The following is a 27243-nucleotide window of genomic DNA, read 5'->3' as shown; positions in this document are numbered from 1 at the left end:
AAACAAATTCTACTTCAAATGGATTAAAACAATTTTGAACTGAGAAATCCAACTTATTATTTCATACATGAACTAAACTTTAAAGAAATTAAAGCATTTTTCAACAATCCACCTGAGAGAGCAAACTCATGTTACAATCCTTGGCAACTATACCCACCCATTGTAAACAACAATCAATAACTCTCACCAGATCTCCAGGACCCATGATAGAGTAATTATGGCCTTGGCCATTGCCACCATTGCAGTTCGGTTCAGAGCCCAAGCTGTCAGCTTCTGATACCCTCTCTAAAATGCTACGGACCAAAGTATCGTCATTTGATTCTCTCTCTTTGAAACTACATCGCAAAGTATCAGCTCCTGTTTCTCTCTCCAACGAACCATGGTCTAAAGTATCAGCTTCTATTTCCCTCTCCAAGAAATTATATTCCAAAGCATGAATTGCCAATGCGCTCTCCAAAAAATCAAGGTCCAAAGGCTCACCTGATCCTCTTCCTAATTCACTGAAGTCCAAAGACTTACAATCGGCACAATCATCAGAACTTGATTTTAAGAACCTATCAACCATCTCATTTGTTCTACATAGTGACATGCTTAGCTTGAGGAACCAAGGATGCCGCGACACTTTTCTGAAATCAAGAAACCATTCATTTTCAAGTGAATTTTTTTCTCGATTCTTTCTGTCAAAAAGTTCGGCTGATTCCATATTTGCTGCAACTCGGCGTATGGAAATCAAGTTAAAGACCGTCTGTTTGCTCCTTTTAAGTGATTCTCTGTCGAGCTTTCTTGTCTTTTGAGCAAGAGAACACATATGGGTTAGGTTGACGAGAGTAATCCGCATGATGAAAATAAAGAAATCAAGGAAGTTCATGCCTGCAAAACAAAGAACAAGGCTGACAAAATACAAGGACTAAAAGTCCAGAAACACACACACACACATACACACCTGTATTGACTGCTAGATTTCGTTGACAGAGGCCTTCAAAATCATCGGAGATATCACGGATATCTTCTATGTATTGTTTTGTGTCAATGTAATCTCTCACTAGAAGGTCCCACTGCAGACAAGAACCCCACCTTTTAACTATAATCATGCTGTTTTCTACCAAATTCAAGTAAATACCATCTTCTACTCATTCAAGTGACCATATTCATATGCATTGTTTCAGTTAACCTTTCTCTTTCCAAAATCAAACAAAAGAAACTCACTTTTCTGCTTGCCACAAGGCCTAATTACAGTACACTCACCACCCAAGAAAGGTTATAAGCATTAAACCAGTTGTGGTTAATTGAAATAGTGTCCTCCTGAAAATGCACAAAAAGAAAAAGAAATTGAATACAGCTTCACGTCAGAAAGGCAAGGTCGATGCAACAAAAGAAATGAGAAATTGAGCTTGTGCTCAACTCTGAAGCATGAAACCTCCAATGTGTCAAAACAAGGAAAAGAAGCATACCAAGTTCTTAACTTGATGATACCACCCACTAGGCACAAAAATAACCTCATTTGGGCTTTGTGTACACTCCAACCAGATTGTCTGCATAAGTGAATAGGTTTAGATAATGAAAGTAACAACACACATGCACACAAACATAAACAAATGCAAGAACAAGTAGCAGCAAAACTATTACTCTTTTAGTGAGATACCTTCTTGAAGCCCGGAAATTGCTTTTCAGAAATATCCCCGAAAATATCATAGACAGAGTATTTCATGTTCCTACAATAATTAAACATAATAGGATATTAGAACCTTAGGTAAGCGACTCAAGTTGCGTGGAGAAAACACAAGCAGCTTACAAGTTACTAATTACTCGCTAATCTCTAATGTAAAATCAAAAGATGACATGAAGAATTTCAAACTTAGTAAGCCTAAAAATATAACGGACAAAGACAATTAAAAGCTATTTCATTTTTTCCAATGGTTGGCCACAATGTATCAAGACTCAGCCGAGGCCACTCGGACTTGGCCGAATTACTCGACCTCACCCTAAGGGTGAGACAAGTTTTATCCGAGTAGGCTGTAACGATTTTTAAATATAAATATATTTTATTATGTCAATTGTACATTGAAAATGCGTGAATGGCCTTTTGGATAGTCTACACACATTTTAGACCTCACTTTTTCGCTTGTTTTTTCTTTCTTTTTTTACGGTTAAAGAACAGAGGCTTAAAAATTGGGAGAAAAAAAAAAGGTGCTACTGCAAATCGCACCTATGAACTCTTAAAACGAAGCGTACAAAGGCGGACGACCCAACCAATAAAACATTCAACGTGATATGTTAAAAGTCAAGCAGGCTATAGTATTTATTTTGTTTTCCCTTTTAAAAAAAACTTGCACTGCAGTCCGGCAAGTTACTCAGGACTCACCTAAGTGACTCGCCTCAGCCAAGGTCCGAGTACCTTCGCCGAGTAAATTTTTTCTAAAAACTGGTTGGCCATTTAAAAAATTTAAACAAATAATTAACAAGTAAGCACCAGTCCCAAATTTGAATTAAATTCCTTGAGTTTCACAGCAATACTATTTTATTAACAGGTACCTAGGAAAGTAAGAAGGTAAGTAGGACTTAACCTAGCTCTGTGATTATAATTATGGCCACTAATTAACATAAATTAGTGATCACTTCAAGTTCAAGGCAATATCAAGACTGACGCAATCTAGCTTCTGATGCACATTCCACAGCTCTATTTTAAGATCTCTCAAAGATGCACAACTACTATTTCTATGATTTTTTATGTTTGGGTATTTAAGCTTGAAAGCATATGACCAGATGCGGTATACTCATTCTACCGAAAAATCACCTTGCCACGCACCCTACCAACAGCACCCCCGTCCATAGTTGCAAAAGCCTGGTTCTCCTTCATTCATCCCAAAATCTAGGTCCTCAACTGAATTTCCCTTTCTGAGAGAGCCTTGACTGTCGACCAGCCTCAAAGAAGGGAACTGCATATTCCTAATAGATGTGTCATGTGCACAGTGGAGGAAGAAACCAGTGAACGCCTTTTCATCCCCCTGCGACCTAGGCCAGATCTCTCTGGAGGATCCTTCTCCAACTCTTCAACTAGTCGTGGGCGACTCTGAGATCGATCCCACACCTCTTGCTGCCTGCTCCTCCCCACCATGGTCTAAGTCGGCCATCCTCCTCTGGCGGCCTTCAGTGGCTGCCATGTTGTGGGCCATTTGGACTGAGAGAAACAACAGGACTTTCCGGGGGGAGAGGGCTACAGTTGAAGCCCTGAAGTATAGGGTGACGTTCGTCACCCTTTGGGCTAAAAATCACAGATCCTTTGAGCACTTCTCCTGCACAGGTTGATGAACCTGAGGCCCACCAGAATCCCTCCCTTTGGAGACCACCTGAACCAGACCAGTCCATGCTGAACTCTAATGGTTGCTCCCCCAGCAACCCAGGCCCATTTGGTATCGGAGGCATTTTCAAAGAGAAGGACGGCTGTACTCTTTTCTTTTTCCCTCGTTTCATCAGCAACACTTATTCTAACACCATGGAGGCAATGGCTCTACTTGTAGGCCTCAGGAACTTCAATCCCACTTGGAGCCCAGAACTGGCCGTAGATGGTGACTCCAAAAATGCTATTGCCTGGGCATCCAGATCCTCACCTTGCCTTTGGAGGCTGGACCATATTCTTGATGAGATTTTTCATACTTATAGGCCTATGCGCATCTTATGGAGACATACCTGGAGAGAGGCCAACGCAGCAGCCGACACCCTCGCTAAAGAGCGATTAACACAAGATGCCACCTAGGGGATTTTTGGCACCTTTTTTAGCGCATAGGACCCCATTTTTTGTACCTAGTTTTCTTTATATCATTTTTTGGGCCCTTTGACGTTTTTTGTGTATGGCACCCAGTATGGGGGATGCCTATCTTTTTGTAATTTTGTTTACTACACTTTATACAATGGTCAACAGATTAAAAAAGACATGATCAAAAGCGAGCAGTCGAAATCAAATTTTAAGTTTAGTTGCCTTTAATGTTCAAAAACATGGAAGCGGCGGCCTAGGCGGTTTGGTCTTTGGGCCACCTAGGCGGGTGCCCAGAGACAAAGGCGGCCTGCCTTTTGGGAAAGTGCATATCCTTTTGTATTAGAAATGACTTTTTTAATTTAAAAAGTAAGTTTTCTATATAATATATTGTTCAGAAAGCAAAAGTCAAAAGTACATATAAAACATAAACATTTATGGCTTTAGACTGTAAATTAAATAGTTAAAACTCAAAAGCAACCTTAAAACAACTGAAAAAAAGGGGTAAAAATGCACTATTCATTCGATTTGGGGCCCACAAATTTTTTTATTGAATTGCTTTCCCAAAGACCCAAAGTACGTATCAAAATGGGAATATAATAATGCAAATAGTCAATTACATATCAAATATATATTATAAAGTATCACAAAACAATTTCAAATAGCAAAGAATAACATCATCAGATATTGTGAAAAAAAAACAAATACATAACCTAATATAAACGATTGAAATATACCAACCTTCTTGAAGTGAAATCTATCGAGCCAAACCCAAATGTTTTGGTTCCCAAATCTCCTCTTTTACAGCCACTAAAAGCCTCAAAAAGATTGAGGATGAATATCTGTTAATTTTGTGACCATTCTCTCCACAAATCTTCAAAATCTTGTTTTTTTAAGTTTTTTCTCACTCTAAACTTCACTAATTATGTTTTTGGGAGCAAGAATGGCCCCCAAAACCCTTTTCCCCCTTTTATGCCGCCTAGGCAGGTGCCTTGAAGGAACTACTTTAAAGCGTTTTTTGAAAAAAAGCCGCCTAGGCGGCCTCCTAGGCCGCAAGGCAGCCATTTTTTCATTCATTGGTTGCCTTGTATTGAATTTTAAGGTTTTGGTTTCCTTCTTTGAGTATTAAGGTTTAGTTTCTTTCCTTTTTTATTGCTAATAGGAATTGACCTCATTTTTTAGTTGCAAAGGTTTAGTTTCCTTTTTATATGAGTTTCCTCTTTCTTTTTGGTTTCAGTTGCAGAGGTTTAGTTTTCTTTTTGTATGCGTTTCCTTCTCTCTTTTTTGTGATGGGTGCTCTTGTTTCCTAATTCTAGATGTTGCATAGTTTCCTAATTTTTAGTAGCCTAGGATTGCTTAGAGTCCAATCCAAATCAGGATTAGGTGTCACAAACCACTAAAATGCATGTATGGGGATTCCATCAATGAGATGCTGTCTCGTCAACCCATCTTGTGGTGCACATGAAGCAATAATCTTTACAAGGTGCTCATTCTATACAAATTTGAGATTCTCTTCCTAGGTCTTGTATGCCGTTGATTCCATGCAAGTCTAAGTCCCCCAATCTTCTGTAAGCTCGATTCCATAAGAAACCCTAATCCTTTGTACGGTGTCGTTGCCACACATATTAGCTTTCTTCCCTAGTTTTTCATACTGATGATCTATACAAATCTAGGTCAAACCCTAGTTCTGATGGTGTCAATTCCATATCAAAACTGAGATATTTTCCATTCTTCCATCCGAATTCCATTCTTCTCATAACCACTACTAGCCATGCCTTCCCCCAACCAGAAACAAATCACCCTAAAACCCAGCCTAGCACACCAAACTTACTCGTGTAAGAGCCATCCCCCATGATGCTACATCACATCCATAAGACGATTAGTATCCGCAAATCAATTCATTACATTCCATAAAGCCTCAACCTCCAATTAGCGAAGTACCAAGATATCTTGCCAGAAATTGCAAGTTTCCCCTTCTTCCTCTATACTGTAGCTAGATAGTATGTTTACTAGAATCTTACATGCATAAAACTTGTTGAACTATTTTTGTAGCTAGGTAGCATGTTTCCTTGAATCTAACAGGCGTAGAACTTGTTGAACTATGGTTTTTCTTTTTTGATAGTCAACTATAAGTTGAAAACGAGGTATGTTAAAGAATGATTTCTTTTGTGTATTAGGGCATTTCTGTCATTTTTATATGCTTTAGGATACTTATTTTTGTCAAAGAGTATTTTTGTCCTTTGTAAACCCTCAAGAAACATTATAAAGATATTAGTGGGGCATGGGATGACTGAATCTCATGCATCTCTGCTCTCTTCTCTTTCATCTTTTCTCTCTTCTCTTTTTTTCCCTTTCTCTCTCTAGTTTTGATATTTTTTACTGTTCACAACACTGTTCATAGTACTATTCACAATATTGTTCACAAGTACTATTCACATGGTGTCAGAGCACGGATTTACTTATTGTCTTCTCCTCTCTTCTTTAAAGAAATAGCTATCTTTAAAAAACAAACAGAGACGGAAACCCTAATTTTGTTAGTGCTGATTTCATCAAGAAATATTCCTTTCTGTATGTGTGAGGCCAACATGGCGGCCTCCGTGGGTTGTGCATTTCCATGCCATTGAAAGGTTCCTCTCTTGGATGTGAAAATGTGAGAGGAACAAGTTTTGAAATGTTGTAAGGTGTGTTGCAGATGTGAATGGCTTGTTTTGGTTTCATCGTGCGTTAAGTAGAAAGATCTTTGTGTATCGGCTTTTAAACAGATAAGTGTTCTCCCCATAGTTGATTGAGAAGTCATTGTGTGTGCTACCTGTTGTTTTGTGCTTGTGGACTGTTGGATTCATAAATTTCCAACAAGTTTTTAAGTCTTTTTTAGTGTGTGACCGGACACATACTTTCATACCTTGCTTATTGATATTGTTTTGGTCTTATAGCCGAGGAAAGTAAACCTAGAATTCCTACTATCAGTGACACAATAGGAATTTCGGCAATCTCTAAATGATTTAATGGGTTCAATTACCTTTTATGGGCACAATCCATAAAGTTTTTTCAGGGCACAAGGGGTTTAACTAAAGATGGCCCAAAAGACTCGAAAAGTGGATATAATGAGTGGTTTAGGATGAACTATTATATTATGACATGGGTATGGAATAGTACGGAACCCCATACGAGAGCTGATGTTATGTTCTATAATAATTCTTAGGAAGTGTGGAAAGCCGTAAATGAAATGTACTCCTCTAATAAAAATATTTCTCGGATTTTTCAGCTTTATGGGAGTATATGACTTTTACAGCAAGGAGATATAATCCTAAGTAATTATTATGGTTCTCTTAGAGGTTGCGGGAAGAGTTGAATATTTATCAACCCCTAACTAATGATATGCAACTTCTTAAAAGGTAAAGGGAGGAATTTAGAGTTGTACGTTCTTATCTGGCCTTAATTCTGAGTATCATGTTGTTTGGGGGCAAATCTTAGCTAGTAATGAACATCCCTATCTTAATTATGTATATCCTTGCTTTCAACAAGTTACTATATCTCCTTGTTCATCAGCTACTAGCACTGGTGATGGATCTGTTTTAACCTCCTCTACAGGTAGAGGTGATGGCAGACGCCATGGTGACGGAAATAAAGGACACGGTTATGATTCAAAGGGACGTCGTGGCAGTGGAAAGTGCACCCATTGTGGGCGTACAAATCACACTGTTGAATTATGCTGAGATAGGTGTCCTATGTTTCTTAAGGTGATGGCATGCACCCACTTGGCTCCAACGATTAAGACCAGACTCTACATTCTGCGAGTGACTCAGTGTTGCTCTCACGAGAAGAATACAATAATGGTAATCAAGAATAGCCAACAGCCATCTACTCATCGCTCCTCTTCGACTACTACTCTAGAGAATACAGGTACTTCTGCATTCCTTGCATCTCAGAAGGCTTCTCCTTAGGTCATTGACTCTGGAGCCTCTAATCATACGACTGGTGAGTTCTTTATGCTCTCGTCTCTCAATAAACCGGATGGCACTACTACTGTCACTCTAGCAGATGGTTCTTTATCTAGTGTATTTGGTAAAAGCTTTGTGTGTCCTACTTCTTCACTCTCATTATCTTTTGTTCTTTATGTTCCAAAGTTTCCATTTTATTATCAGTCAGTAAATTAACTAAATCACTTTAATGTTCAGTGACTTTCTATCCCTCATGGTGTTTTACAGGATTTAAAGACGAAGAAGATGATTGGTGGCAATTGTGAGTCTGGTGGGCTCTACTATCTTGATCGCAGCTCTATGAGTGTTGCTCTACATTCTAGTGTTTCCCCTCTTCCATGGAATTGCAGACATGGTCATCTATTTATTAATAATTTGAAGATGTTAGTCCCTTCATTAGAGTCATCATTAACTCTTGAGAATGCAGCTTATCAGTTAGGAAAGCATCATAGAACCTCTTTTCCTTGTAGAATTAATAAATGAGAGTTTGTGTCTTTTTCACTTTTTCATTCAGACATTTGGGGTCCTTCTAAAGTTCAGAGTCCATGTGGCTATAGATATTTTATATTTTTTGTTGATTTTTCTCGGATGATATGGTCATATTTAATGAAAGACAGATATGAGGCCTCATCTATTTTTTTATTGTTTCATAAAGAAATTCAAACTCAATTTGGAAGGAATATTTGTGTTTTGCGTTCAAATAATACTAAAGAATATTTGTCTCGAGATTTCCAAAATTATTTATCCAGACATGGCATTCTGCATCACACATCATGTGTGCATACTTCTCAACAAAATGGTGTAGTAGAGAGAAAACTCTGTCATATAATAGAGGTAACACGTGCAAAACTGTTAATTATGCAATGCCAAAATTTTTTGGGGAGATGTTGTTTTGACAGCTTGCTATTCGATAAATTATATACCTTCCTCTATTGTGGAGGGAAAACCACCGCATTCTTTGCTTTTTACCAATAGACCCTTATTTACTGTGCCCCCTGGATTTTTTGGGTGCATTTATTATTTTTGGGTCTTAGGTCCTAGAATATACAAATTGGTTCCCTATTAAGTATGTATTTTTAGGATATTCTCGTACCTAAGAAGGCTATCGGTGTTAAAAGAACTTTGTGTGCTGATGTTACCTTTTTTGAAAATATTCCATACTTTTCTGATGAGGGTAAAATACTAGAAATAAATTCATGAGAGTTCACACAAGGGGTGTGTGAAGAGGAAAAGAAGAGGGAAAAGAAAGAAGAGGGTAAAGATAAAAGAGAAGAGAGGAGTGACATGAGATTCAGTCACCCCATGCCCCACTAATATCTTTATTTATAATGTTTTTACACAAAACAAGTCATTCTTTAACACTCCCTCTCAACCTCGAGCATAGATGTCACCTATGCCCAGCTTGGAACAAATCTGGTGAGTCTGGTTATGACTGAGAGCCATGTTGTAATCCCAGCCAATTGATCTGATGACTTCACTTATGGGTTGGTATTTGCTCGTTGGGCACTTTCTAACAAATGAAGTGACAATCCACTTCAATGTGCTTTGTTCTTTCAGGAAAAATTGGATTGCTCACAATATGAATGATTGCCTGATTGTCACAAAACATCTTTATTGGTTCAATAATTAAAAAACTTACTTCCTGCATCAAGGTTTTTAGCCACATTAACTCAAATGTACAATCATAGCTCTATACTCAACCTCTATACTAGATCTGCCCACCACATTCTTTTTTTATCTTTTCCAAGTTACCAAGTTTCCTCCAACAAAGGTGCATTAGCCCATAGTAGATCTTCTACTCAACGTGATCCTGCCAAATTGGCAGCAGAAAAACTCTCAATGTCAAAGTAGCCATTCTTCTTGTAGATGAGGCCTCGGCCTAGGGCTCCCTTCAAGTATCTCCAAATTCTTCCTATTGCTTCTTAATGGGATGTTATGCAAAATGGATAAACTGACTTACCACACTCACAACAAAGGCTATATCTGGTCTAGTCATTACATAAGTCTACCTACAAGTCTTCTATATCTGTCAGGATCTTCTAGTACGTCACCTTGATGAACTGGAAGTTTGGAACTTGGATCCATGGGTGTATCAACCCGTTTAGCCCCTAACATCCCCATTTTCAGTTACATATTTCTTTTGGAATATACTAATACCATATTGTGACTGAGGTACTTCAATCCCAAGAAAATACCTCAGGTGCCCCTAGTCTTTTATCTGAACACATTGTTGCAAATAACTCTTCAACTTCTAAATTCCTTCTTGATCACTGCTTATAATAATAATATCATCAACATAAACAACCAAGACAACAGTTCCAGCGGCTTGTTTTCGAATAAATACTGAATGATCTACACAGCTCTACTGAAAACCATGTGCCACAAGTTCGCTGAATTTCCCATGAGCAACAACCCGGTAGTTGCTCCAAGTACCATTTGTTGTAAACCTCTATGGAGGAAGGCATTCTTAAAATCATGTTGCCATAATGACTACCCCTTATTTGTTGCCATAGATATAAGTACTCTAACTGAATTAAGTTTTGCCACAGGAGTAAATGTCTTGGAATAATCAATACCAAATGTCTCTGTGTATCGCCTTTATGGTACTTAATGGTATATACCCAACGACATCCAACCGGTCTCCTTCCTGCTGTCAAATTAGTGAGCTCACAAGTACCATTTGACTCAAGCGCAGCCATTTCCTCATCCATAGCTTTTTGATGGCCAACATGCAAAAGAGCTTCCTGATGGGACTTAGGTATGGAAATGGAAAAAAGTGCTAAAGCAAAAATCTTATAACAGGGAGACAGATATTTCAAATCTAACAAAATAAACAATTGGATGCTTTGTACAGGATCGGTGTCCTTTACGAAGTGCTATGGAAGATCAATACTTTAAACTTCAAGAGTAGGTTCACGAACAGGATGAGGATCTACAGACAAAAATGAGGATCAATGGGCTGCTTGAGTTGGGGGTAATGGCACTTCTTTTAATTTCCTTCTCATATACAGTTTGAGAGGTTGCTCATGTGAAACGCTAGTAATAGGAGGAAAGAGAGGCACTACAGAAGGAGAAGAGATAGGCTCTACAGAAGGACACTCTTGAGATGATAAATTATCAATAGAGAAAGGAATATGAGTGGAAATACGAGTAGAAGTACTGGGGGAATTCACCCCTTGTGTGCATTGTAAAGTGTACAATATTTTCTAAAAAGGTAACATCAGCGCACAATTCTTTCTTTCTTTTTTTTCTTTTTTTTTTTTTATAATGTTAACCTTGTATTACTATATAAGATGGAGTATACAGCAGAAAGAGGGAGGAGAGGACCGAGAATATCCACAAGACAGGTATCTCAGTCAAAAAATTAAGCCAATACCCTATACAATCTATATCATTTTGAAGCGGCTGTAACCAAAAAAGGATAATAACACCGATAACCTTTTTAGTACGAGAACATCCTAAAAATACACACTTAATAGCTCAAGGATCCAGTTTGTTTGTTCCAAGACCTACGACCTAAACAAAGCAAACACACCCAAAAATTCTAGGGGGCACAGTAAACAAGATACTATTGGGAAAAAGTAAAGAATGCGGTGATTTTCCATCCAAAACAGAAGAAGGCACACAATTTATCAAATAGCAAGCTGTCAAAACAGCATCTCAAAAAAACAAAATTTGGGCATATGCATATTGAATAATAAAGCACAAGTTACCTCTATTATATGATGGATTTTTCTCTCGACTACCCCATTTTGTTAGGGAGTATGCACACATGATGTGTGATGCAGAATGCCATGTGTGGCTAAATAATGCTCGAAATCTCGAGACAAATATTTTTTAGCTTTATTCGATCGCAAAACACAAATATTGCTTCCAATTTGAGTTTGAATTTCTTTATTAAACAATAAAAAATTGACAAGGCCTCAAATCTGTCTTTCATTAAATATAATCATGTCATCCGAGAAAAATCATCAACTAAAATTGAAAAATATATGTAACCACATTGACTCTGAACTTTAGAAGGACCCCATATGTTTGAATGAACAACTGAAAAAGACAGACTCTCATTTATTAATTCTAGAAGGATCCATGATGCTCTCCTAATTCACAAGTTTCACATCAGGAGTTGAAACTAACTCTAACGAAGGGACTAACTTCTTCAAATTATTGATAGATGGATGACCAAGTCTGCAATGCCATTAAAGAGGGGAAACACTAGAGTGTAGAGCAGCACCCACAAAGCTAAAATCAAGATAGTAAAGTCCATCAGAGTTACGGTCGCCACCAATTATCTTCTTCGTCTTTAAATCTTGTAAAACACAATATGAGGTATAGAAAGTCACTAAACACTGAAGTGATTTTTAAGGACTGACACTAAACTGAATGGACACCTTGGAACACAAAGAACATAAGATAATGAGAATGAAGAAGTAGGACACCCAACACCTTGACCAGATACATGACATAAAGAACCATCGACTAGAGTGACAGTAATAGCGCCATCTGGTTTACTGAGATATGAACGCATAGAGGACTCACTAGCCATATGATCAAAGGCTCCTGAATCAATGACCCAAGGAGAAGCCTTCTGAGATGCAAGGAATGCAGAAGTACCTATATTAGTCAGATTAGCAGTGGAAGAGGAGGGATGAGTAGATGGTTGTCGGATATTCTTGAATAACTTATTGTATTTCTTCTCGTGAGAACCACTACCTCACTAGCACAATGTAGAGTCCGGACTTCATCGTTGGAGCGAACTGGGTGCTAATTATGACCTTTAAAAACATAGGACACCTAGTTAACCCAAGTAGGCTTACCAAACTTATCCCAGAATTTTTTAGCAGTCTGATTTATTCGCCCATAATGGGTGCACTTCTTGTTACCACGACTTCCCGCTAAATCATGAACACGTTCTCTATTTCCACCACCACGGCCTCTGCCATTACCTCTACCCATAAAGGAGGTAAAAGCAGACCCATCACCAGCTGTAGTAGCCAATGAAGAAGAAGATATAGTAACCTGTTGAAGGCAAGAGTATACATTATTGAGAGAGGGAAGTTCACTACTAGCTAATATCTGCCCCCAACAGCATGATACTCATAATTAAAGCCAAATAGGAACTTAGTCCTCTCTTTGCTTTTAAAGAAGTTCCATATCATTAATTAGGTGTTGATAAATATTCAACTCTTCCCACATACCTCAAAGAGAACTACAGTAATCACTAAGGCTTTTATCTCCTTGCTGTAAAAGACATATACTCTCATAAAGTTCATAAATCGGATAAAATATTTTTCTAAGATAATTACTTTTCCTTTACAACTTCCCACACTTACTTAGTAATATCATGGAACATAGCATCTGCTCTCACATGGGGTTCCAGACTATATTCCATAACCATGACATAATCTGATCGTTCTCCCTAAGCCACTCATCATATCCACTTTCCGGCTCTTTTGGGCCAACTTTAGTTAAAAATCTCATCTTTCCCCGAGAAATTCAGGTCGGGGGTATCTATAATTTTCCCTTTTATTTTTTAAGACATGATAAATTAAATCAGAAGAAGTTAAAACCATAAGTATCTTCACATAGTTACAGCAATAAATTTACTTCCATGCTACATTCAGCATCTAAGGATCAAAAGCATGGGAAAGTCATCGCAACATTCAACAAATAAAAAGGTTATATGGGTAAGTGGTATCCCTACAATGAGTTATTTACAGATTAAACAAATTCACAACACCTGCAATGTCCCTTCTTAACTATTCATGCTTAAGTTAAATGTCAATAGTCATTCTAGAGAAGTGGCCAGTACCTATCCAGCAAAAGGTGAGATTGGGAAGGTGACAAGAGATACCATAGTTTTTTTCCACAAACATTTGCAGACCAGCTGTAGGACCTGAAAACATCAGCATGAAGTGGGGTCCAAGTGCCTACAAAAGAACCCAAATAGTTCCAACGATGAAATCTGGAATCAACTACAGGCAAATTGACATCCCAAATTCAAGGAAAGAAAAAGACAAGAATCGTAATAATGGACTCAACATACTCAAAAAGTTGCATTCACAAACTAACAGCCGACAGCAAAGAACTAATTACATCTGTATAGAGAAGAGACAACACTACCTTCTTTGTTTGAGAAATGTTAACATTGTATTACTAAGATAGTAATAGTTACAGAATTGTAAGAGACCGAAGGCACCTGCTATGGGTGGCTTTTGGTAAAAAATACATTAGTCAGTCATGTACAAAAAAGGCTTATAAGTCCCACCCAGATACAATGGTTTTTCAAAAAAGTAACATTGAGACAATGGAGTGCTCCGTCGAGGGAGGCTACGTGGTACAGCTGTGGTCTTGAACAAAAAAGGAGAGGCTACATGGTACGGTTGTGGTCCTGAACAAAAAAGGAGTAGGACCTGGGCTGCTCTTCCAATTGGAATCTAGCTCCCTCCTTCGCCATGAGATCTGTGAGCTCGTTAGACCTCCATGTATGCTTCAAGGAGACGTTCATATCTCTGCAAATGTGAGTAATTTCATAAAAAATTGTAGTTAGTTGCCATGGAGGAGAGGTCAACCCACTTGCCCATGAAATAGTGTTTTGGGAGTCTCCTTCCACAATCAGATGTGTGCCCCATGATGGATTGAATTTTTTGAGCCATAGCTTCTGCGTACTGGGAGTCGTTGATGCCAAGATGCTCAGAATAGGTAAGAAGGATGTTTCGCTGATGGTCTCGAAAGACGCCCCCAGCACCTGTCAAGCCTGGGTTTCCAAGGGAGCAACCATCAAAATTGAGCTTTATGTTGTATTCTGGTGGCGGTTGCCAGTTGTTAGCTCTTGGAATTTTTGGTGGCCTGTGGTTGAGGACATTTTTCCATTGGCAAAGGAAAAAGTTCCTTGATAAGCCAGAGAAGATCTTGTGATTAGCGGCCCAAAAGGAGGCCAGCGAAGTTACCCTATGGAAAAGAGCTGGTAGGTGGAGTTTAAGTCCATTGAAAATTATGTTATTCCTTTGTACCCATATTGTCCATATGGTAGCAGCCACAGTAGCCTTCCATAAAGTTCTTCCAGCCAATGGCCAGTGTGACTCCAATTCGTTAGATATCAGGGCCCTGACCGTAGGGGGTGTGACCCAATGAATACCGAAGAGTTGCAACACATGGCTCCACAGCTTATGGGTAAAATCGCAATGAATAAAGAGGTGTGGATCGGATTCCTCCTTGCATAGGCACAGGGCACATCTATTAGGGATCGAGATCCTTCGTTTTTGTAGTTGGTCCACTGTGAGTGCTCTTTGGGAACAGGCAATCCAATTGAAGGTTTGAATCTTAGGTGGGGCAATGGTTGACCATACTTTTGCCAGAACTGAAGTGGCATTGAGAGGGTAAGTAGGGGGGCTGGGTGAGACTTTTATAAAAAGAGGCTACCGTAAAGAAACCTGAGGGGGAAAGAGTCCAAACTATTCTGTCTCTCCCATGAGTTCGGATATATATTGAGAAAAGAGCATTTGAGAGTAGTTCGAATTGATTGGTTTCCTCGTCTGAGAGATTTCTTCGAAATGATGGGTCCCAGACTCTTCGGCCGCCTGAAAGCAGCATTTCATCGGCGATAGTGGAGTTTTTGTTAGAGGCAAGAGAATATAAGGTTTGAGAGGCATGACACAGTGGAGAGTTTCCTAGCCATAAATTTGTCCAAAAACTCACCCTATGTCCTTCTCTAGGAAGGAATCTTATATATCTTCTGAACTGTGAAAGGGAGGAGGCAAAGGATTTCCAAGCTCCTGACGCTCTATGCCTCTGGATCCTTTCTGCACCCAAGTTTCATCCGAGATCCTGTATTTACATCGTAAAACCTGAGCCCAAAGAGAATCTGGCTGACAGGCTAGGCACCACCACCATTTACCAAGGAGTGTTGTATTTTGTTTCCTAAGGACATAAAGCCCTAAACCCCACTGCTTTCTTGGTAGGCAGATATTTTCCCATGCTACTAGGTGGAATTTGGTCTTTTGTGGCTGTCCAGACCACAAGAAATTCCATATAAGATGTTTTATGCGGTTAGCCACCTGTGCAAGCATCTCATAAAGGGACATGAAGTAGATAGGCGTATTTGCCAGGGTGGCATTGATCAAGGTAACTCTTCCTGCCAAAGAGAGATATCTACCTTTCCAAACCGCTAGACGTCTCTCTACCTTGTCTAGAACCTCAAACCAGTGCCTCTTTTTTGGTTTCCCCAACCCCATAGGGAGACCTAGATATGTAGTGGGGAGGTCCTCCACTTTGCACTCCCAATTTGGGATGAGGGCTCTTACCTCTGCATTTGTCATGGCCACCCCCATCATTTTGGATTTCTCCATGTTTACTTTGAATCCTGTTGCTTTCTGAAAGCACAAGAGGAAGAGCATGAGTGTGTCGACTTCATTACGTGAGGCATCGAGGAATACCAAGTTGTCATCTACATATTGCATGTGAGACACCGTTGGGCCCTGACTGCTACTTTTGAAGCCGAAGAGGAGACCAGATTGGTAGAGGCGGGATATTGATCGAGTGAATACTTCCGCTACAATGGCAAAACGGAAGGGGGAAAGAGGATCCCCTTGTCGGAGTCCCCTCGAGGCTGGGACGAAGCCTTTCGGAGTTCATTGATGAGTATAGAAAAATGGGGGTGAGAGTGATAGCCTCTCATCCATCTCCTCCATCGCTCCCTGAAGCCCATTCTTGCCATGGACTCTTCCAGTATGGACGAGTCCACGTGGTCATAAGCTTTCTCCCAATCTACTTTGAAGATTAGTCCCGGTTTCTTGGCTAAGTGTCTCAAGTGGATACACTCATTGGCCACCAAGGCTCCATCTAAAATCTGCCTATCTTGGATGAAGGCAGATTGAGATGAAGAAATCACTGAAGGGAGGACTTGCTGAAGTCTAGAGGCGAGGACCTTAGCCAGTATTTTATATGACGAGTTCAGGAGGCTAATCGAGCGGAAGTCCTTGATTTCCTCTGCCCCTTCAACTTTGGGAACAAGGGCTAGGAAAGTGGCATTGATTGCTTTATGGATAGTTCCCCTGTGGAATAACTCCTTAAAGAAATCCATAAAGTCAGGAGGGAAAGTATTCCAAAAAATTTTGAAAGGTGCAATCGGAAAGCCATCTGGGCCAGGAGCTTGGTCTTTAGCTAGGGCATTAACTGCTTGTAAAATTTCTTCTTCAGTGAAGGGTTGCTCTAGCAAAATTGCCCGGTCAACAGCAAGAGCCAGGAAATCATGATCAGCCATTCTTGGTCGCAGGCCAGCAGGAGCAGTGCATAGAGTCTGAAAAAACTCTATAATGGCCTACTCGATTTCTTCTGGTTGGGCCAAGTAATTGTTGTTAATTTCGAGCATCGCAATAGTATTGTCCCTTCTTCGGCAGTTAGCTATTCGATGGAAAAAGGTTGTGTTTTGGTCACCTGCTTTCAACCATTTGATCCTTGATCTCTGAAACCAATAAATCTGTTTTTTTTTTAGAGTGGAAAGGCATTTCATTTTCGATTGAGTTCTGAGATTAAATTCTGAGGTGTCCAGAGACCTGAATTCTTCAAGACGGCCTAATCCTTGGATGGTATCCAAGAGGGTGGATTTAATTTGGGTGTAGTTACCAGGTATAGATTTACTCTAGGTTTGTGAGAGGCTTTGAGAAGCTGGATTTTTGTCTGAAGTCTATAGCCTGCTCTACCCCTGACCTGGGATGAGAAGGAATTCCACCAGGTTGGTATAAGAGTAGTGAGGGATACCTCTTAGAGCCAAGCTAATTCAAACCTGAAAGGTTTGGGCCCTCTCCTTACTGCAGTGGTATCAAGAATAATAGGGCAATGGTCAGAAATAGGTTTGGGTAGGGCCGAGGCAAAGGAGCTCGGGAACTGCTCCTACTTGTTTGCGGATAATAGAAATCAATCAAGTTTAGAGAGGGAGGGTTCGGGAGTATGGCTGGACCAAGTAAATCGACTTCCTTGAAGAGGAATATCGATAAGTTCATTCTGGCTAATGAAATCAACAAAGTCCCTCATGTCCTGAGAGATGGAGGTAGAAGAGTTTCTCTCATAGGACCATCTGATAACAATGAAATCTCCTCCGAGACACCAAATAGGTTGGGATAGAGATGCAACGTGGCCCAATTCGGACCAGAATCTGTGTCTGAGAGAAGCAGAATTTGGCCCACAAACAGCCGTGAATTTCCAGGGGATACCATCACGGATGCTAGATAGAAGAATTGTCACAGAGAACTCCCCTATGTGGGAGGAAATGAGAGAATGGTCCGTAGGATTCCAGACCACCCAATGCCTCCTGAAGCCCAGACAACACTATCAAGTTCTTTGATAAAGAAAATTCCATAAGAAATAAATAATTAACGACGATGGAAGACTTTGAATTTTCTTTCTAAACATATCATCAACTTATATTTACAAACCTTCAAGATATTTGTAAATCATGCATGCTACAATCGTACTTTCTCAACTATTCTAGATCCACTCTTCCCAATCGTCCAATGCCACTAGAGTCATAGAGCCTTACTAAACCACCTATAGTTGCCTATTCTCTATTCACTTTTTTTTGGACTCGTCTAGTCTCTATCCTCCCCCACAACTTGGGGAAAATATCTCCTCATCTAATGAACTCAGATAGAAGAAGACCAAGATTTCAGGGAAATACTCCACCTTACTGCTCCTAACCAGCTTATCCAACTAGGCCACAAGGATCTAAATAACTATAAACACATGTTCACCAAATTAACCTTCTAGCTACAGGCCGCTTCATAGTATAGAAGAAGTGTCATGAATTTTTTCCCCTTCAAGCAAGGAAAGTATCAAAAAGACCACCATAGCATCCACAACCTTAAGGTGTCTTACCAAGATAACTTATGATCATACCTTCAAAGCCTCAATAACTCAAAAATGGTAGCCTTAAACAATAAAACATTGTTTTTATTATTTCAGATTTTGACATGAACTTTCAGATAATTCGAAAAATATATATACAAATTGATAACACAACTTATTTAAAAATATAGAATTTTTAAAATCCTAATAATTAAAATATCAAGAAATCAATTAAATAATTATTTAATAGGAGTTGCATTAAATGCAAAAGACAAGACACAATAATATTTTTCGTGTTGAAAGACAGTTTTTTTTAGAGAGTTTAAAGACATAAAGTTAGCTCCAAAATCCAATAAAATATTTTTTATTATTATTTAATATTTTGACATGACATTTTAGAGAATAAAAAATATTAAATGAGAACTAAAATTAATATCATACACAATTTAATAATATAAAATCCGTCATTTCGATTAAATATATACAAATTGATAAGACGACTTCTTTAAAAAAATATAAGTTTTGAAATCCTAATAATTAAAAAATCAAGAAATCAATTTAATAATTAGCTAATAGGAGTTGCATTAAATGCAAGACATGACACAAAAATATTTTTTTGTGTTGAAAGACAAAGTTAGCTCCAAAATCCAATAAAATATTTTTATTATTATTTAATATTTTGACATGACAGTTTAGAGAATAAAAAATATTAAATGAGAACTACAATTAATATCATACACAATTTAATAATATGAAAACCGTTATTTCAATTAAATATATACAAATTGATAAGACTTCTCTAAAAAAATATAATTTTTGAAATCCTAATAATTTAAAAATCAATAAATCGATTTAATAATTATTTAATGTGAATTGCATTAAATGCTAGACAAGACACAAAAATATTTTTTAGTATTAAAAGACATAAAATTACTTCTGAAATCCAATAAATATTTTTTTTTATTATTTATTATTTTGACATGACATTTTATAGAATAAAAAATATTACATGAAAGCTACAATTAATATCATCCAGGATTTAATAATATAAAAGCCACCATTTCGATTAAATATATACAAATTGATAAGACAACTTCTTTAAAAAAATATATAATTTTTGAAGTCCTAGAAACTAAAAAATCAAGAAATCGATTTAATAATTATTTAATGGGAGTTGCATTAAATGTTAGACATGATACAAAATAATTTATGAAAATCTTAATAAATAAAAAAACCTAGTATTCTTTATAGAGGTACGTAGATTTAGTGGAGATAATTAATGCGAATAATATTACTCTAAGATTTCAGATTTCTCATGGACTATGCTACACTTTTTAAATGAGTTCATGGACTGTATATTAAATAACATATACTTAGTATTTCATATAATAAACTACATTGATAAAGTTGATTTAAATTAATGTTGATAGCAGTACTATAAGATTTCTCATGGACTATGCTACATAATTGAAATGATTACGTGGTCTACAAACTCATTACCATCAATATTACTGAAAGATTTCTCAATGACTATGAACTTGTTACCATCAGTGGCGACAAGCACATCCATACGGGCCCTTAAAATAAACTATACTGGTATAGTTTCACACAAGCCATACAATTTAAGGACTAGGTGGTCGGATGCCTCGATCTCGCCCCCTGTATCTAGATGATCGGGTGACACATGTCTCGGGTTCAAAAGACCCGGGACCTAAGATCGCTCTCTCGGGAACCTTGTTCACAGAACAAGGGCAGGTGCCCAATTAGTGAGAGAGGCCCGATTAGTGAAAGAGGAATTTTAAACGTGAGGTGGGGACCAACCTTACCTGGGTCCGTGACTTACTCGGGCTGACTCGCGTGGGCACCCTCTTAGATCACGACGGTAAGCCCCCAGCTGCTTCAACTGGTTTGGACTCGCCTCCCCTGACCTGCAAGCTCCTTGTTTTCTACAAAGCACTAACATGGTTAATTTGCAAGACAAGTGGGCCAAGGGACCCACCCTTGTCTTGGAACATGCACGGATGTGCACATTCAGATGGCAGAGAAGATGAGAAATTAGGGTGATGAGGAAGAGGGTTTGAATAAGAGGAGAAAAGAGAAGAGGAGCTGACAAGGAGACGAGACTAGCATGATAGCTGGACAAGTACAGCGACCAACTCGGAGTGGTAGCAAGACGGGCACGGTAACTAAGACTTGCGCGACGGCAATACTACTCGAAACCAAGGCCGATGTGACCGTCCTAATCTAGTGTGGCAGCAAGATGGGCATGGTACTCTGAACCAGCACGACGGCAATACTGCTCAATAGCCAGACCGCTATGACAGTGATAGACTGAGTCTACCCTTCAGTCAAGCGAGAAGAAAAGAAAGGAGAAGAGAAGAGAGCGAAGAGAAGACGCGAGACTGAGTAGAAAGGTCCCGACGGCATTAGGCATCGTCGTACAGCCATGGAGTAACAGTGTCGTGGCCCCTGGATGTTGGACACTACTGCTCGCGGCAGAGGGACGGGCAACGAACTGTAGACGGCGTTGGCCATCGCCGTCGACGGCACGAGAAGGCAGCAATGAACCTTCGCAGGCGGCGATAGGTATCGCCGTCTACGACAGGTATGGAGCGCGAAAGAGGCCTGCGGACGGTGGAAGGCATCGCCATCTGCGAGAGACAAAGCACAGGTGGGACTCCCTGCGGGTGGCGATAGGCATCACCGTCTACAGGAGACGCGAGGCAGGGTGAGACCCCCGTGGGCGGCGATAAGTATTGCCGTCTGCGATAGGCGCGCGGCAGGGCAAGACCCCCACGGGAGGCGAAAGGTATCGTTGTCTGCGACAGGCGCGAAGCAAGGCGAGACCCTCTCGGGCAGTGATAAGTATCGCTATTTGCGACCCATAAGAGAAAAGAGAAATAGTCTGCGGTCGGCGATACACATCGTCACCGTGTGCTCCTTCAGACGGCATTACGCACAACGACGACTAACGTCATGCACGAACCATATTGAGGAAAAGAGACGAATGAAGAAAGAGAGGAAGAAGCTCGCGCATGGCGCTGCCATCGCCATGCACGACCTGCGAAACCGCAGGAGGGGGAAGAAGGAAAGAGCATGCACGGCACTGCCACTGTCGTGCATGGCCTCTAGGAAAGACCAGCAGAGAAGAAGAAGACAGACGAAGACGAAGACGAAGAAAGAGAAGAAGAAAACCCAAGAGAGAGAAGAAGGGAAGAGAGAGAAAATACCTCGAAGATAGGAGGGGTACCGCTCTAAACTTTCTCTCTCCTCTCTCTCTCCAAGACGTGCTCAAGAGAACGCAAGAAGAAAACCTTAATTTTTATTGAATCCTTGTACAATGATTTCGTGAGTCCCAAAAAGGGATCCCCTCTTCAATGAGAGGTAGCGTCTATTTATAAACTAGGGCTAAAACATGGGTGGATTACCCAAAACTAACCCTAATTGAGGATAATTACAATTTATGTGAATTTAAAAAATAAAAAAATAGGGTGCAAAATGATTGATTTGCCCCCGCCTAACAATTGAAAAAATTCCAAAACACTCCCTACTGTGAACTTGGGACGTTCTTGATTCTTCCCGGACAATCCATTCACGATCCGGCATCCGAATGAACAAAATATTATTGCCATCTTGTAGGGCTCAATGCTACGATCATTTTGATAATCATGTTAAACCATAAATCATACTTTAAAGGCATGATCACATAACTTGACATTCGAATAGATCTTGAAAACTTTTGATCGATAGTGCGTCTTCATTTCAATGTTTTTCTTCAATTTCTTCACTGAATTGCACTGAATATATTATCATGATCGCGTTGCAACAAACGGGACGCGATTTGATGCCCGAATGAAGTTTTGGCAAGCACGGACTTTGGCCGGAATTTGGGATTTCGGCTGTTAGAATCTGCAGTGACTTCAACTTGATCTTGTGCGAAATCCAACCGTTCATCACGCGTGAGGTTCGGACCAGTGACAGCCATGGACCTTACGCATGCGATGCAACTGGTCTCGCGTCGATCGAGCTTGTGGGCGCTGCGATTTGGCAGCTCGACTGCGTGGATGTCCTGCTGGAAATCTGCAACGTGCGGCTTCGAATCACGATCTTCTCTCTAGTTTTCTCCCTGCTCCGACATCGTCACGTAACGTGCCACATATCAAAACGCTCGTTTCGACAAGACGAACACGCCCCAACAAGTTTGAGCAAAATTCGATTTGGGATAAGAGAGAAATTGGCGTCGCAAGTTCCCTACTCGTGATTGTGCTTTAATGGAGTTTAGTTGCTGGGTGGCCACATGGGAATAGTGTGCGGCTCCTCCTGTTTCGGTCTTTTGCCTATAACTTCTTCCTGGAGTGTCCGTTTAAGCTAAAATTTGATCTCCGGGGGTTTTCAACCGTGCCGGATCCAATGGGAGGGTCCCACGGCCATTTGATGTTCTGAAAGTAGGGTTCCAGTTATAGGGGTTTGTTTCAGGATGTTAGAGATTGATTCTACCCAAACTGTTTCTTCGCCTGCAATGCCTTAGACATGTCAGAATGAGACAAAACTTGGCAGGTGACTTTTAAGAGACCTTATGAAGATCTTGACCAATTCTGAGGCCATTATGAGACTGTCAAAATTTCCACTGTTTATCGGGCTTTATTGACCGGCTTCTCTCTTTTATTCAGCATCGGGGACCCATGGTGCAAAAAAATGTCTTCAAACACTAGGGTTTATAGTTTATGGTTTAGCTCTAGACTCTGAGTTATGCTCATACTGCTGCACAAGACTGATTAGACATTGTGCTTAAAAAAAATATATTATATGAAATCCTAATAATCGAAACACCATATACTTAGCATTTTGTACATAAAGGTGAATTGACATAGTGGACATTAATTTACTGTTATAGTGTAATTACTATAATATTTCTCACGGACAATGTTGTATAATTGAAATTCATTCATGGATTGTATACTCATTAGCATATATTTAGTATTTTTTATGATACAGTACATTGATAAAGTAGGATTAAATTAATGTTTATAGTAGTATTATAAGATTTCTCATAGACTATGGTCCATAATTGAAATGAGTACATAGACTATAAACTCATTGCCATCAAATTATTAATAGATTTCTCATGGACTATAAACTCATTGCCATCAAATTACTAATAGATTTCTCATGGACTATGAACTTGTTACCATAAGTGGCAATGAGCACATCCATACATGCCCTTAAAATAGACTATACTAGTATGATTTCAAAAAAGCCATACAATTAGGGATTAGGGTTGAAGGTTTATGGTTTAGGGTTGTGTCATACTCGTACTGCTGCACAAGCAATATGGTACATGCTTAAACATGTTCTTAAACTAGACTATATTAATATGATACTCTGATTGCAAACAAGCAATACAATTAGGGATTAGGGTTTAAGGTTTACGATTTAGGGTTGGGTTATACTCATACTGCTACACAAGCAATATAGTACATGCTTAAACATGTTATGTTTAAATATTTGTTATGCACACAATATACTTCTTGTCATAACATATTTAGGGTCCATCTTCCTCTCTTGTTAAAAGCATTACATTCTCTTTTCATCTCCCTCAATCCCATAATACCACAAGAGAAAAGCAAAAGCCCTGTCTTCCAGGATGGCTAAAGAATCGGACCCAAGATAATAGACAATGCCGTCATGCACCCAATTTCCCTACTGATCTCTAGAATCCGGCCCCTTTTCTTAGCTAAAAAAATACTTGCTGGATCTTCACTAATGCTAACCACAGCTAGATTTGAGACGGCACTGCTGCATTTGTCTTTGTCATATTCTTTATAGCAACCTAGCTTGCATCACACGTCCAGGGCCAGGATGCTATTGAAGAACCAATAGTATGTTGAGGGAGTTAGTAAAGCAACAAGTAGGTGTCCCTTCCTCCCTCCATTCCACCTAGGAATAGTAGGAGATGCCATTTAGTCTCAATATTATTTAGACATTGGAAAAATAATAATAACAATAGAACACCATTGGCACATAATTTCCTCAAGGTACTACACTCATAATATGTAAGAATCAATAATTTACTCAGTTGAACCAAAAGAAGCCTGAGTACTTGCTAGCTTAGAACAGCCTATGATTATGGTAGAAGAAGAGCATAAGAAGTCTAGGAAAGACTCTTGGTTCACATGCTTACCTTTAGAGCCCATGTACACAAATCGGTAGTCAGAGCAGTTTATTCCTTGCACATCATTATTCTCATCGGGTACTCCATGCATCTTATAACTATCAAGATAAATGTTGAGCCAATCATCCAAGAAAAATAGTGGAGTTGTGTAAGCTACATATTCAGGATACTCCTGAAAGGCAAAAGAAACAAGATTAAGGAAACAACCTTGTGGACCAATATATTTCTAGTTCTTGGGACTCTTTAAATGCCTCAGAAAAAAGTAGCCAACTATCAAAATCAATGATTTAATCAAGGAAGAATGTTAACATCCATAGATGAAAAGCTATTCAAGCAACAGTGAACAGAGCGTTTTAGACACAGTTCTCTTCATTGAGGCATGATTTTATGCAAGGGCCTCCATACAACCCATTTTATTATCAGGTGACTCCCTAATGTAATTAAAATTTCAGATGGATGATTCCAAAGGAATATTTTTGGAGGATTTAGTAATTAGAACGATGATCATTGTGATTCTTATTGATGGAAGTCTTGTAGCAGCGAAGTAAACCCCAAGCAGACCAACATTTTACTTGGATGGGCAGAGATTTATGAGATTTATAGCCACATGGAGTGGTTTTCGGTCTGACATATGAAATCTGTTTGGAATTACAAACTAAAAGAAAGGAGAAAGGAAAACAACTAAATTTTCATTGAACCATACAATCGATGAGACATTTAAGGTAAGCCCTTCGTATTATCATCTGTATAAACATAACGCAAACCCATTCTATCTCCTGCCATGCATTCATCCCATTTGAATTTCATTAAATTCTCTCGAATCTTCTCTAAAGTTTGCCACAAATGAGATTGTTATTTCCATGTATTGTTTATTGTATAATTCACATACAAATTTTATTTACATACAAAATTTATTTATCACTTTTTAATGAACAGTCACACAATTCAGCTTTTTAGTAGTCTTTGCTAATTATCAGTGAATAGATCCTTTGCATAACAATCTGAGAATGGATCCTTACCAAATATAATTTGGAAATGGGGAAAGATAGATAACTACATCACTTGCTTGTAGATGTATTTATAACTCGGGAGCATCCAATAATTAGAAAGGGAACATAAACCTGTTTAGAGAGATACAAATTTAGGAGTCCAATCAACAACCTTCACAAAATGCCAATCCTTCAAATAAAGCAGATCTCGATCAGTTCCATCATGGACATTATTAATGTTACAACTGCTTTCATCAGAGAGCCCCTTCCATTGGCTTATGAATTCTGATACTGACATTTCAATTCTCTTCTGGTCTGTAAACTCTCTTTGCCCACAATCTGCAACCTAAAAACATTTAGAGGGTTAATATGGAGGACTAATTTAACTTACAGGCAAACAATAATTTATTTCACAGATGTTTTTTTCAGATAATTATAACCACGGGTAGTCATTTGTCAAGTGATCCCATGCTTTCACACTAGTCTACAAATGATGAATAGCCCAATAGTTGAGTACGTATAAAAGAAAATTTAGAATGTTACAAATATGATATTGATTTGCATTATAATTTAAGGTGGGTGATGGAAATTCTGAAGCTTATATCCAAACACTTGTTGTCACAAGCCAATAGTTGCAAAAACAAAACAAAAAATCTTAAAATTTGGTTGCAAATGATACTTCTCTGAAAATTTTCTTCGAAATCCTGTTTTACAAGCTGATTTTCAGAACTTGAATGAAATTTGAATAAATTTTAGACATATTTTAACCCCTTCAGGACCATGAGGAAGTAGCTAATAATTTTAGTAGAGAAAGGAGACAATGGCTATTAAATATCTGCCTACAATTGTTATGTGGCGATAACAACAACAACAACAAGAGTAGAATCATAAAACTCTGCTGAAGATCGTTTATACCCTCATTTTTCATTATCGTAGGAAGAAGATCAAGATTGACCGTTATTCTGATTCACGTTAATATCCTCTTAAAATCATAAGAAATAAAAACCTTAATAAATTCTCTATTCGTGCGACTGTATTTTGCACCAAATAACGGAAAGTGGAATTTTGCACAGGAAACTGACTTTTCTTGTTGATTTCATGTTAGAACCCCCTAAATTAGCAAACCCCCCTGATCTCTCTATTTCCATTCATGCCCTTATAAAATTTCCCCAAAAAATGGAAAACAAAATTGTTACAATCAAGAAGAAAAAGAAGAACAGGAAAGCGTACCTGAACTCTGGATTTTCCGAAATGGGTTGAGAAGAAATCAAGATTAGGCTCCCCATTCTCCCAAACCCAGTCCTTGCAAGACCTCCATTCATGCATTAAACCAGTGATAACAACTGGTTCGTTGAGCTTAAGATGCTTTTCAACGAATTCTTGGTAAGCCAATTCAGAGGCATTAAGCCTTTTCACTTGGCCTCCAATTTTCAGTGCCATCAGAAAACACACTTTTTACAGAGCTTTAAGCTTCTCTAATCTAATGGCGCGCGACTGTGTGACTGAAAA

The 27243-nt window shown here is 38.9% G+C and overlaps 1 protein-coding gene across 21 annotated transcripts; it reads right to left on the bottom strand.

Annotated features, from left to right (window-relative positions):
- Positions 1-27243, bottom strand: LOC18430775 (2-oxoglutarate (2OG) and Fe(II)-dependent oxygenase superfamily protein). 21 transcript variants are annotated; one of them, XR_016053110.1, is made up of 9 exons: positions 26965-27243; positions 25907-26080; positions 24755-24917; positions 13544-13661; positions 1643-1712; positions 1452-1532; positions 1207-1302; positions 944-1055; positions 1-787 (listed from the first exon to the last, which is right to left on the bottom strand). XR_016053110.1 is itself a non-coding variant. In XM_088863547.1 (9 exons), exons 3-9 carry the CDS (start codon positions 24834-24836, stop codon positions 101-103), a joined length of 1290 nt encoding a protein of 429 aa, XP_088719673.1. In that variant the 5' UTR covers positions 24837-24917; positions 25765-26080; positions 26965-27243; the 3' UTR covers positions 1-100. The 21 variants fall into 21 exon arrangements, 17 of the variants coding, with proteins under 17 accessions (XP_088719673.1, XP_088719682.1, XP_020520833.1 ...); XR_016053112.1 differs by having other exon boundaries at positions 13586-13661; XR_016053114.1 differs by having other exon boundaries at positions 25907-26073.

Source organism: Amborella trichopoda, chromosome 3 (assembly GCF_054954075.1).
Source record: "Amborella trichopoda isolate Santa Cruz 75 chromosome 3, AtrichopodaSantaCruz75HAP2 v2.0, whole genome shotgun sequence".
NCBI classification, from domain to species: domain Eukaryota; kingdom Viridiplantae; phylum Streptophyta; class Magnoliopsida; order Amborellales; family Amborellaceae; genus Amborella; species Amborella trichopoda.
The sequence above is the reverse complement of the archived record's forward strand: the minus strand, read 5'-3'. Positions and strand labels throughout refer to the sequence as shown.